The following is a 13,420-nucleotide window of genomic DNA, read 5'->3' as shown; positions in this document are numbered from 1 at the left end:
AACTTATTATTACCTAAAAGCAATTTTTATGAGCAGGTTTCAGGAAGTCTTAGCAAAACTTATGCTTCAAAAGATTCTTTTTGAAGAACTCTGGCTAATAACATTCACTTTGGCCAACAACCTTATTTTGCTGCTACTAATGCTGCAACAAACTTACCTTAGATGATTAAAATCATTTTTTCTTAGAAAACTGTAATTCAGGAGTCAAGCCTGACAGCAAGAACAAATGAAGTTGAGTATTGTTAATTTTTCAAGATTGACCCTGAAGCCATCAGTGATAGGTTATTTTCATCTTATTTTTTAATAAGGGAGAAAATAGAGAAATTGGAATAGATCTCCTTTCTAATTAAGGGTTATTGATTTATTTTTTAAAAGAGGAATACAAAGAGCTTCAGTTGGTTTAGGTCTTCTGCATATGCATTTGGTTTCTACTTCTTAACTGCACAGCCACTGTCACAAAATACTTGTGCCAAATTCCACATACAGATCCTGATTTGCATAGCTCTCCTTTATGTCAAAAAAGAAATCAGGGCTAACTCTTGTGGGGGAGGATGTGAAGAAAGACTGGAGAAAATTCTAGCTGATGAAAAGTGCTTTAAAATCCCTTGCCAAATTCCTAAGACAGACTTTCTAAAAGCACTCTCTAACATCATCATTTTAATATCCTCTTTCAGCACACCTTGATTTCCAAAGTATGGAATAGAAAGAGATTTTAGTGGTTTTTTCCCCTAGTTTTAAAATGAGAAGCTGAAACTGTGTACTTATTATTATTATACTTTAATATGGAGCAAAATCAGGAGTGCAGAGACCTCCTAGAGAGAAGAATACATGTGAAAAAGAGTTGTTGAATAAGGCAGCAAATTACAGTTTTCGTAAAACAGGTTTATATATTAACAAAGACTGGGGCAAAGGCAATTACACGAGCAAAAAAGATGGGTAAAAAAAGTAGTGATGAACAATTGTGCATATACACACACCCCCAATTTTGGATTATGAAATCCAAGAATCCTAGTCCATAATTCATGTAAATGTGTTGCTGTGGAAGTTATTTTTACTTCTCTCCATAAATACATTGTTGACACAAAGAATAATATTCTTAGTTTACGGATTATAGTTAAGGGACATTTTAGGAGTTGATCTTTCCTTCAAAAATAAAAATAAAAACTGAAGAGGCTGTAAATCTCTCTTACTGCCCTTGTGCAGGTCTTAGATTTTACCCTACCTATTTCCAAACAGAAAACAGTAAGAGGGTGCAGACAGCTGTAACCTAAAGAGTGAAGGATTTAGTGAGCTGTCAATTTCTCGCATAATTCTTCTTTTCTGGTACTGCTGTTCTCTATGTATTATTAATCTATTTATATTTAACTCCAGCTATTAGTCCGCCTCTTCCAGCCACTGAGCCATTTGCAAAGGAGAGGAGAGAGAGACAACGGTTGCTATTATTAGGCATCCTTTTGTGTGATGAAGGTGGAGGCAGTTAAATAACACCATTTTGCTTCTTTGAAAATGACAGAGAGTGTTTGGGGTGGACAACTCAGGGCCGGTTAACATAACCTTTCCCCTCAGAAGGTAAAACAATAGAGATACATTTTTGAAGGAGATACATTTTTGAAGTACTTAATTAAGCCTTCAGCAAGGAGTGTGGGAAAATTACAGACCCATAAAAACCCTCCAGTTCTGGGCAAGAGTAAATTTTCTCTGCAGCATTCTGTCGCTGCTCATTTACTGCATCATTTTGACATCTCGTATTTCCACAAGGCTTTTATATAATCTATAAACAGGGACAGAAAGGTGAGGAACAGAGAGAATGGGGACAAAGTTTGGACTTCCCACGCTGTTACTTCCTTTCAGTTTTCCATTAAAGGGTGAGGCTGAAGGGTGGCATTTTAAGATGATTTCGTTAAAAGCCTGAGACATTAATAACTGACACAGCAAGAAGAAAGCTGTGAAAAACTGCCACTGCTTGCTTACTCTTCAAAGGATGAGTGTAATTCAGTCATAATGTAAGCTCTTTAATGTTCCTCCCCCAAACCTTTTTCGATCAGGAAAGCCTGGAATCTGTAGGCAAGAAAGATAATTATATTAGGACTCAAGCAGGCAGAGTTCAAATGCTAATAGCCTTTAAAATGTTCTCCTTATTTTCTGTTTCTGTATGTTGGGCTGTTGTTCTTTAAAGAACTATCTTTCTGCGGTTTTACTCCGAAAACCACAGCAGATTAAATAATAAAAATAAATTCTACCAAAATGAAAAACATTTGCCAAGCAATTGGTGATAGTGCCATCTAAATCAGACAGGATGGCGGTGAATCTCATAATATTCACCTATTGGACTTTTATATGAATTATTTGCATTGTGATAGACTCTGGATATATGCCTTTGGAGTCTCAAGCAATTCTATTATTTTATAATGTAACCTTATCTCTGGATTCTTTTTGTTTCTTAGACTCTTATTTTCCCTTGATCTGATTTTTTCTTTTGTATTTAACAGGACAGAAGAAAGTCAGTTGCTTGGGCCTACAAAGGACTCCCCCGACCCCAAGTTTTAAAAAAAATTTCAAAAGCAAATTTGGAAATAAATTTCAAATAAGTCAAACCTCTCTCCAATTTCAAGAAATCATTTTATCAAGAAAAGATAGATACAGACCTGATTACCATCTCTTAAAAAGTATCTCTTCTCTATGACCTGTGAAAAACAAATAAAGATTTTAAGGGCTTAGCACATATACCTTGAAAAGGTAGTAACTGCAATGGCCACTAATGGCACTAAAAGGTATATACCCAAATTAAGAGTCTTTTCAACAGCACAGACATCTAATACAATGAGTTAAATCTGGTGCTAATGAGATCAGGATTGTGGAAGTATTTTTATAAAAGCCTGCCTCTTGTTCCAAAAAGCATTAATGATAGGTCAAAAAATACATGAACAACAAAAAAGACTAAATAACCAGAGAGTGACATGACATCCCATGCAATTCCTAGTGTATGGCTGCAAATTTGACTCAAAGTTCCCTAGCAGTCGGCCCCAAAAGGTACCAAACAGAATCCATAAGATAAAAGCAAAGCACTTTTGCTACTACAATAGCATACCTATTCCTTAAAGAGGAGTCTGTCTATATAATGTAGTAAACTACCACATTCCTCTAGTAAACACAGTTGTAAATTCTGTCAGTCCTTAATGGAGACAGATGACAACATCAAAAGCAGTCAATTAACTTCTTTTCCGACTTAATCTGCACCCTTAATTCAGCAGTTTCGGAATTGTCTGTATTTGGTCAGTAGGAGAAATAAGGTAAAGCAGTGGATGTATCTGTACAAATCCATCACCACTACTGAAAAGAAGCCTTCAAAATATGTGCCCTAACATAATGAGTTTAAGAGCACCATATTTTCACAGGATGAGAAACATTTTTTTGAATTTTATTTTATTTATTTTTTACACAGCAGGTTTTTATTAGCTATCTATTTTATACATATTAGTGTATACATGTCAATCAAAATCTCCCAATTCATCCCCCCCCAACCCTCCCCCCACCCCCCGCCACTTTCCCCCCTTGGTGTCCATACATTTGTTCTCTACATTCACATGATGAAAAACATTTAAAAAAAAAAAGAACTCTGTTTAACACTTGAGAAACTGCAATGGTGACAGAGGCAGTATTATTTTCTTTACACAGAGCTTTACATGTGATTAAGAAAAGTTCAGCAGATTAGAATACAGATTATCTGAAGATTAACTCTAAGACATTAGAATCTAGAATTATGAGGCTAGGAACTTCCTCAGAATAAAGCAGAGCATCTTCTTCCAGGCCTGCAGCAGCTTGCTCTCATTGGCCTGACAGCCATATCATCTGGATTCATTTTATCTTCGAGACTATGGATGGGTTACTTTTAGTCACAAGAGACTCAGGGTAAGGTTGCACTCACTGGCCTCAAAGGTAGAAAAGCTGGTTCATGATTAGTACCCATCTAAAATACCTGACACCACAAAAACTATGACAGGACTGATTTTCCTTCCTCTCTCCAGGGTAGGACAGGAAAATTCTATTACTCTGGAGTGGTTAGGAATTACTATTAGCGAAGGGAGTGTGGAAGAGGATTAGATTCCCTCTTGGAAAAGAAATCTTTAATTAATTAATTAATTTAATTTTTGAGTCTTTGTTGCTGCACGCGGGCTTTCTCTAGTTGCAGCGAGCGGGGTCTAGTCTTCGTTGCACTGCATGGACTTCTCATTGCAGTGGCTTCTCTTGTTGCAGAGCATGGGCTCTAGGCACATGAGCTTCAGTAGTTGCAGCACGTGGGCTCAGTAGTTGTGGCTCATGGGCTTAGTTGTTCTGCAGCCTGTGGGATCTTCCCAGACCAGGGCTCAAACTCGTGTCCCCTACATTGGCAGGTGGATTCTTAACCACTGCGCCACCAGCGAAGTCCCTTGGAAAAGAAATCTTTACACTAAATTCTGGAAGATATGATGTAAAGTCATATCTTAGCTGCCAAGTCCCTTGCTTTCAGGCAACCACCTCAGTCTGGAGGTCTGGCCCACCTCTTTTTTTTTTTTTTTTAAATTAATTAATTATTTTTTGGCCGCATTGGGCCTTCGTTGCTGCACGCAGGCTTTCTCTAGTTGCGGCAAGCGGGGGTTACTCTTTGTTGCAGTGCGTGGTCTTCTCATTGCGGTGGCTTCTCTTGTTGTGGAGCACAGGCTCTAGGCGTGCTGGCTACAATAGCTGTGGCGCGTGGGCTCAGGAGTTGTGGTTCGTGGGCAGTAGAGTGGAGGCTCAGTAGTTGTGGTGCACGGGCTTAGTTGCTCCGTGGCATGTGGGATCCTCCAGGAACAGGGAACCCATGTCCCCTGCCTTGGCAGGTGGATTCTTAACCACTGCGCCACCAGGGAAGTCCTGGCCAACCTCTTAATCCACCTGACTTTGTTTGTGATTTAGGAAACCAAGAGAGAAGTTGCTTTTCAATTTTGCTCATAATTCCCTGCCCTCAACTTGCGATGTCCTTCTCTTATCAAACCATTTTTTAAAAAAATTATTTATTTATTTATTTGGCTGCATCGGCTCTTAGTTGCCAGCACGCGGGATCTTCGCTGTGGCATGTGGGATCTAGTTCCCTGACCAGGGATCGAACCTGGGCTCCCTGCATTGGGAGTGCAGAGTCTTAACCACTGGACCACCAGGGAAGTCTCCTCTTATCAAAACTTGCTCTCTTCTTAAAACCAACCAAGTTCTCTCTAATTTTTTTTTTTAAGTAGTCTTGCCTGACAACTTGGGTCACACTGATCTATAACCCATTGTTTCTCTAGGATATAACTTATTACATTTTATTTTATTTATTTATTTATTGCGGTACGCGGGCCTCTCACTGTTGTGGCCTCTCCCGTTGCGGAGTACAGGCTCCGGATGCGCAGGCTCAGCGGCCATGGCTCACGGGCCTAGCCACTTCGCGGCATGTGGGATCTTCCCAGACTGGAGCACAAACCCGTGTCCCCTGCATCGGCAGGCGGACTCTCAACCACTGCGCCACCAGGGGAGCCCACATTTTACTTTTTTAATTTTAAAATTAATAAATTATTTAAAATTTAAACAATATATTGTGGGATCTTTCCATGTCAGACACAGATCTATATGATGCTGCTCCTAGGGGACATAGATAGTGGCCACGGATCTAAACAAATGGAAGTTCTTACGTTTTAAGTTTGAAAACAATGTGGAGAGAAAATTTGGTGCCTTGCAGTGCTTCCAACCATTTTTTCATGTCATGACACATTTAGAAAATGCTAATATTTATACATTAGCAAACGTACAAATGGAGTAAATGGAAGAGTCAGGCCAGGGGCTCTGGCTGCTCTGAGAACTGAGGGGATCACTATCTCAGTGCACCTGTACCCTTTTGGCCACACACCAGTTGGGAAGTTCTGCAATAAAGCAAAAATTTCCCAGTGGCCTAATATTAAACAGGGACGGAGTGTGGGCCTCATCTTATGCTGACCTATTGGACAAAAAAGCCAAATATTAGATTTCTAAATAGTTAAAAGAAAAATGATTCATAAAGAAGAGCTATGAGGAGGGAAATTTTTTTCTTGGGAGACTACTTGTAAAAGGAAATATAAGACAGAAATTAATCTTTTTTCAATAATAATACAGAAATACATCCTATTTTACTTTACTACACAATGTCAACATTGGGTAAACAATTTAACTTGGTCAATATTGTATGCAATGCAGCTGTATGGCCTTGTGAAGGAAAGACAAACAGTGCTCTAATTTACCAGTATGTTGAAAATGCTGCATTTTCATTCCAGTTCTGGACAATAAGATGATGCTGGTAAGAGTGAATAACTGGAATGCAAAGGTTTCTGATAGGGAAAATTAGGGAATCAAGAAGATGACCTAGCCTTAAAAGTAACAGTAACATTTATATGGAGAATATTAGTAGCTGGGAGAGCAAAAATAACTCAGGGCTTTAAGCAGAATGTCCTCAGTTTAGTGCCTTTTGTGGGGACTTGGGGGTGGTGAATAAGCACAAAAATGCTAGAAAATATGGAAACATAAATTGTTTTAAGGAGGGAATTAGGTATCTTAAAAAACCCCATTTGAATCCAGTAGCTTTCATCCTTTGCTTAGAGAACACTGGTGATAGAATAAACACGTCAGCAGGCATTGAGCAATTACACCAACAGATAAGAGATCAAAACAAATAGTATTCAGGCTGTGAAGTTTAGCATGAAGGAATAAAAGGACAAAGCATTCTACAAAGAATTTAAACTCTCATAATATATAAATTAAGTTTAAAAATAACTTAATTGAAGCCATTACCTTATCAAAAAACCTACTGAGCTTGACAGCATTGGAAGAACCTGCAGCTAAGTACCGTGGATTTGTGCAATCCTAGAAGATAAAACATAAGATCCACAATTAAACGTTAGGAAACATAAGCTCTTTGTGAGTCATTACTGTTCCTCTTGCACATTTCTATAGTAAAATATTAGGCATAATACTCTCATAAAATATTCAAGTAATTTTCAAATTATGATGCACACAGCAAAGAGGAAAGTGCTAAAGGAAGGTGAGGCCACTTACTCTTTGTTATTTAGGCAATTTTAGAGGACACTGAACCACTGTATTCATCACCAAATAATTCATAAAGGAAGACAGGATTGTTAATGTCTTACTAACAACAAAACCAACATACTAATTAGGTGACCTGCCTACATTTACCTTCAAAAGCAGAAACAGAGCTATTAAAAACAAACTTTTTTTTTTAAACATCTTTATTGGAGTATAATTGCTTTACAATGGTGTGTTAGTTTCTGCTATATAACAAAGTGAATCAGCTGTATGTATACACATATCCCCATATCCCCTCCCTCATGCACCTCCCTCCCACCCTCCCTGTCCCACCCCTCTAGGTGGTCACAAAGCACCTAGCTGATCTCCCTGTGCTATGCAGCTGCTTCCCACTAGCCATCTATTTTACATTTGGTAGTGTATACATGTCAATGCTACTACTCTCTCACTTCGTCCCAGCTTACCCTTCCCCCTCCCTGTGTCCTCAAGTCCATTCTCTACATCTGCTTCTTTATTCCTGTCCTGCCCCTAGGTTCATCAGAACTATTTTTAATTTTTTTTTTAGATTCCATATATATGTGTTAGCATACGGTATTTATTTTTCTCTTTCTGACTTACTTCACTCTGTATGACAGACTCTAGGTCCATCCACCTCACTACAAATAACTCAATTTCGTTTCTTTTTATGGCTAAGTAATATTCCATTGTATATATGTGCCACGTCTTCTTTATCCATTCGTCTGTCGATGGACACCTAGGTTGCTTCCATGTCCTGGCTATTTTAAATAGTCCTGCAATGAACATTGTAGTACATGGCTGTTTCTGAATTATGGTTTTCTCAGGGTATATGCCCAGTAGTGGGATTGCTGGGTCACATGGTAGTTCTGTTTTTAGTTTTTTAAGGAACCTCCATGCTGTTCTCCATAGTGGTTGTATCAATTTACATTCCCACCAACAGTGCAAGAGGGTTCCCTTTTCTCCACACCCTCTCCAGCATTTATTGTTTCTAGATTTTCTGATGATGGCCAGTCTCACCGTTGTGAGGTGATACCTCATTGTGGTCTTGATTTGCATTTCTCTAATGATTAGTGATGTTGAGCATCCTTTCACATATTTGTTGGCAATCTGTATATCTTCTTTGGAGAAATGTCTATTTAGGTCTTCTGCCCATTTTTGGATTGGGTTGTTTGTTTTTCTGATATTGAGCTGCATGAGCTGCTTGTATATTTTGGAGATTAATCCTTTGTCAGTTGCTTTGTTTGCAAATATTTTCTCCCATTCTGAGGACAACACTTCATTTTTTAGTACTAGTTACTCACCAGTGCTCAACTAACTTAAGTACTATGAAGTTCTTAGGAATAGTAGGAAGCATGAAAATAAAGAGCAGGAGGAGCAAAAAACAAACAGAACGGTGGCCAGGGATTTCTCACTCACTGAATGCAAGGCACTACATCTCTTGGTAGGCCATAAAGATAATAATAAACAATAGATATATTTTTTGGTTAAAATAAACAATAGAAAAGTTTATTTTAAAATATCATTAAATATTATTTTTAATAATAAATAATAAACAACAGATATTTACTATTAGGATACAAATAGGAAAAAATGGGGCTGTGAAGAGACAAAAGAATCTGAAACATTATAATGAAGTGACTAGTACATTGCAATGATTAGTAAAGACCTTAAAACGTTTACTATCCCTTTCCTGGAATTCCAATGTTGAATTGCCTTAGCTTGTCATCATTGACTTGCCAACTCAAGAGACCGAGTACTTTGATTTGTACCTCAAATGCCACCTAAGACCCAACCATGGGGATATCATATAGGCTCCTTTGCAAGGATAGTATCTATTTTTTCAGTTATAGATCATCTGTGTCCCTTGGGAAATCACTGAAGTTATTATTGTTGCATTTATTCTGATTGTAATCTCTAAGCCCACACGATTCCATTCCAGTGCATTTTGTAACAATCTCTATTTTACCAATATACAACATTCAAGGCTCACATTTTAAATTCTGACCAGAAGCTATACATTTTCCAAAACCACAAAAGAGAGACTACAACTTTTCAAAGATCATAGAGTAAAAGAAAAATCAGAGGTCTTTGAAGCCAGCAGGCTCTGAATCTGAGTATCTATCCCAACATCTCTAGATTGTGTGACATTGGTTAGGCTACTAAACCTTTAAAGTTGAGCTTATTCATTTGTGAAATGGAGATAGCGATACTTAACCCATAGGATTTTTGTGAAAATTAAATGAGATAATGCATGTCTGACACATAGTAGGTACTGAAATATTAGTTTCCTTCTCTCTTCATCCCAAGAAAATGCCATCAGATTGAATTTTCAGACACAAAAGCACCTAACATAATAAAAGATAATTCTATGTATGGATTAAGCAGACTGAAATGTCATTGTGTAAACTGTTGTATTTGAAATCATGTTTGAACACATTTATACAGCAATTGAGGCATATAAAAGACAAACCTTAACTAGATCTGTATTAGATACGATTTACAAAACAGATATTGATCACATAATCATCAGATTGTCAAAAGACTTCAGAGATGACTCCAAATAGAGCTAAAGTACTAAATACAAAAATTAAATCAAACATCAAACAAACGGACAAAACCTCCCAAAAACTTATTTCTAAGCCTCCAGAATTTCAGGTTGACCAGGCTAGAGAAACCCTATGATTTTAGGAAGAGAGTTTTAGATCTGAAAGAACTATAACTATCTGCTATTGATCATGGTAGAGGGCAAAGCCTGAAAATTGATAGCTCTAAATGCTTGAGAAAGAAACATTAACTAGGGAAGATGCTTCAGAATGATCACTTTGAAGTAAACACATAACAGAGGAAAATTTGTGCTAGACACAAAAAAACCTAATAGGATTTAAAAAAATAAGTAATCTCCTCCCTGTTTATAATTTAAACAACTTGTCTTTTTTTTTTCCAGGCACAAGAAAGCTTTGATTCTATCTTTGATGTATACAGTTATGTTAATCCTTACTTTTTAATAATTTTAAGTAAATTCATACAGTAACCAAAGATGCTAGCACTAACAGTGTTAAATTAGTTTTTACTTGAGACTTTATATTTACTTGCTGAGTCTTTTTGACTGTTACCTCTTTTTGAAACTCTTATCCAATTTTCCTCCTCATCTTTTCTTCCCTGCATCCTCAAGACCCTCGTTTCTGCTGTGTTCTTGAAGGTGTACACTGATAAAAGGCCATAAGTATGTTGTATGTGAATTCTGTGAAGACCATGTTTGCCACTTGAGTACCTTTACATTTTGTTAACAATTAAAGATCGCCCTGACTTTGCAAGTAAAATAGGAAAAGCACATATCTAGATGATTGTCACAGAAACCCACAGGCACTGGAAACAGATACATTCTAAAATACATTAAAAGTAAAATAGTATGTGTCTAGAATGTGTAAGCACTTAATAAATGCCAGCTACTTTTATTATTAAAAAAAAGTAATTGCTGGAACAAATTAAGCTATTCAGTGGTAAATTTCCCTTTGGAAACAATGTTCAAACAAAGTAACCTCAGTACTTCTTTGACAAGGATATTATATATTCTATGTAACAGGAATTCTCTGGAATATGATGGTCCAGTGTTGACTACCTGGGCATTTATGCTGAATATTCCATGGTGGCAGCTGAGAAAAATAAGGCATCTCCACTGCAAAGCAGAATGTAAAAAACAATGGAATGGCAGGCAGAAGCTGACTCAATTATGGGGGGTACAGGTGGAGTTGAACCAAGCCGCGTTCACCAATGCTGATTCACAGAGAAAGGGCATCAGAATCAGCTGAGTTATTAGTTAAAATTACTGAGTCCGGGGCTTCCCTAGTGGCACAGTGGTTGAGAGTCCGCCTACCAATGCAGGGGACACGGGTTCGTGCCCCAGTCCGGGAAGATCCCACATGCTGCGGAGTGGCTGGGCCCGTGAGCCATGGCCGCTGAGCCTGTGCGTCCGGAGCCTGTGCTCCGCAACGGGAGAGGCCACAACAGCGAGAGGCCCGCGTACCGCAAAAAAAAAAAAAAAATACTGAGTCCTTCTGTCAAACCTTATGAATAAAAAGCACCAGCTGTGGGGCACTTATTCAAAAATTTTCATAAATACTATAATATTGAATACACAGTCAGGTTTGAGTAATTGGTGATCTAGATGATTTCTAACAATTCTTTCAGCTCTGAGATTCTAAATGTTAGGTGAAGGATAATTAAATGGAAAACAGGCTTAGTTGTAGAGCATGGGCTCTGGAGTCAGAGTGCCTGGTTTGACCGTGTAACCTTGGCCTAACTGCCCCTCTTTGCTTCTAGTCTTCGTTTTTAAAATGGAGGTATTTATAGTACCTACCTTATAGGATTGATGTGAAGACGATGCATGTGAGATAATGTACATAAAGTACTAGAACAGTGCTTGGCACTAATAAGTCCTTAATGAATGTTAGCCATTAGTGGTATTAAACTACCACCACCACGTCTGGAATGCCAGTGCGCAGATATGTTGCAGAAATCCTACTTGCGAACAATGACATATAAACCATGACTGAAGCTGCTGGCCAGGATCATTCTCTAGGCAACACTAACTAGCTTATATGAGAACTTTTCTAGCCTTCTTAATGTCCAGTTCTAATTGAGCTAAATATCTCAGGAAGGGACTCAATCTATTGTACAAACTAATGCTTATACATTACTAACTATACATTAGTTTATATAAACTAATGCTTATGAAGCACTCCTAGTTTACAGTTTGTAATTTTCTCATTTATATACTTGTTTACCCTTTAAGGTAAATTCTGTAGTTTAAGAAGCTAAGAGGCTTTTCTAAAGCAAGAATAAAACAAAGTTTGAACATTCCAACAGGTCAGCATATAAGGAGGCTTTGCCCATCTCATAATCTATGTTGGCTCCAATCTTCATTACTTTTTGGACTAGAACCCAAATGCCTGATTTCAAATATAAAGCTTCCTCTGTGAGCATATAGAACTTTCAAAGTCTTTGGTTTTGCCTTTACCTGATAATAATACAAACATGCATTAGTAAAAAAATACACACCAAATTAATCTCTTCTGCATTGAAATCCTCAGCCAGGAAAGCAGTCCTAGTTAAAACTTCATGGCGCTTGGTTTCATGAATCTGATCCAGTTTAGTCCCTATTACCAACAGTGGGATTTGGTTATCAGCAAACTGTTCCCGGTCATAATCCCTGTGATAAATAATAATGAAGAGGTGAATAGAATTTACCTTTCTGATGTAGATGTGTAATATTTAAATGCAACTACTCACACTATTTTACAGATACTTCACTGACTCTTGCTCACCCATTACCTATAAACTTACTTTTCTCCCACCTACTTGTTCATTTTTTCAATCAATCCTCGCCATCTTTCAAGTTCCAACTATTAATTTAACTACTCAAAATTTGTCCCATGGGTCTTTATAGACTACTTGAATAAACTGAGTGCCCACCAGGTATATGAAAGTAGGTTGACTTGACTTCTCCCAAAGCTCTGTCTTCTAAGGCTAACAGCTCAGGAATTTTTCTGGGTAGATGCAGAGAGTGGATTCAAACCTCTGTGGAGAGAAAACCCAGTACCCTAGCATGGCAGTCACGCCTTTTGCCAGAGGGGAAAATGTCAAGCTTCTGGGTACCTCCTGGGGTATGCATAAGCTTTACACCTACCATACTCATTTCTGTCTATGAATAGTAAAGAAAAATAGATCATTTTAGGAAAATCAGAAATAGGAATGCTGAAGGCCAGCATAAATCAACCATAGGTGATGCTACAGCCTGGGGAAAGATGGAGTCAACAAATGGAAAGGGAAAGAAACAATTGAAATGCAAAATGAATAGTAAAAGGAAAGAATTAAGTACCAAATAGTTGTTTGTCCTGACACGAGAGCTGTGGGAGACACAGAACAGGTAGTAAGAATCACTTAGGGTTAGTGGCCTTGGGTCACTGTCTTTCTATTACTGAAAGGAACATAGAGCCCAATGTTGTTCAATTAATATAAATTCTACTCACATATGAGAAATGAAACAGATTTGGAGTTCTGACATATTATAAGCTCAGTTTATAACAGTCAGCAAAATCTGGTTGCGACACCTTATGACAGTAAATCAATATTGCATAACCCAATCAATACAAACCAGGTGAGCATAATTTTTTTCCTTCCTTTGACATCACTCTTCTTTCTCTTTGAATAATCTAAATTGTGTTTGGTGTGCGCCTGCACACAAGAACTTACCAAATCTTTTTGCCCTTCACAATAACCTTACAGAGCCTCAGTTACTGTTCAGACTTGGAACAAAATTGTTTTGAATTATGTT

At 37.7% G+C, this 13,420-nt stretch overlaps 1 protein-coding gene across 1 annotated transcript in view; it reads right to left on the bottom strand.

Annotated features, from left to right (window-relative positions):
• Positions 1 to 786: 786 nt before the first annotated feature.
• The window catches only part of RABL3 (RAB, member of RAS oncogene family like 3), a 38,743-nt gene continuing 26,109 nt past the window's right edge, over positions 787 to 13,420 (bottom strand). Inside the window, exons 5-8 of the mRNA XM_082654372.1 lie at positions 12,145 to 12,295; positions 6,817 to 6,888; positions 2,646 to 2,684; positions 787 to 2,058 (exon numbers count right to left, since the gene is read on the bottom strand). Coding sequence (XP_082510498.1) covers positions 1,993 to 2,058; positions 2,646 to 2,684; positions 6,817 to 6,888; positions 12,145 to 12,295 — 328 coding nt within the window. The 3' untranslated portion in view covers positions 787 to 1,992. The remainder of the gene's footprint in view (positions 2,059 to 2,645; positions 2,685 to 6,816; positions 6,889 to 12,144; positions 12,296 to 13,420) is intronic.

Source organism: Grampus griseus, assembly GCF_964374135.1.
Source record: "Grampus griseus genome assembly, chromosome: 5".
Taxonomy (NCBI): Eukaryota; Metazoa; Chordata; class Mammalia; order Artiodactyla; family Delphinidae; genus Grampus; species Grampus griseus.
This window is presented reverse-complemented; position numbering and strand designations above follow the sequence as displayed.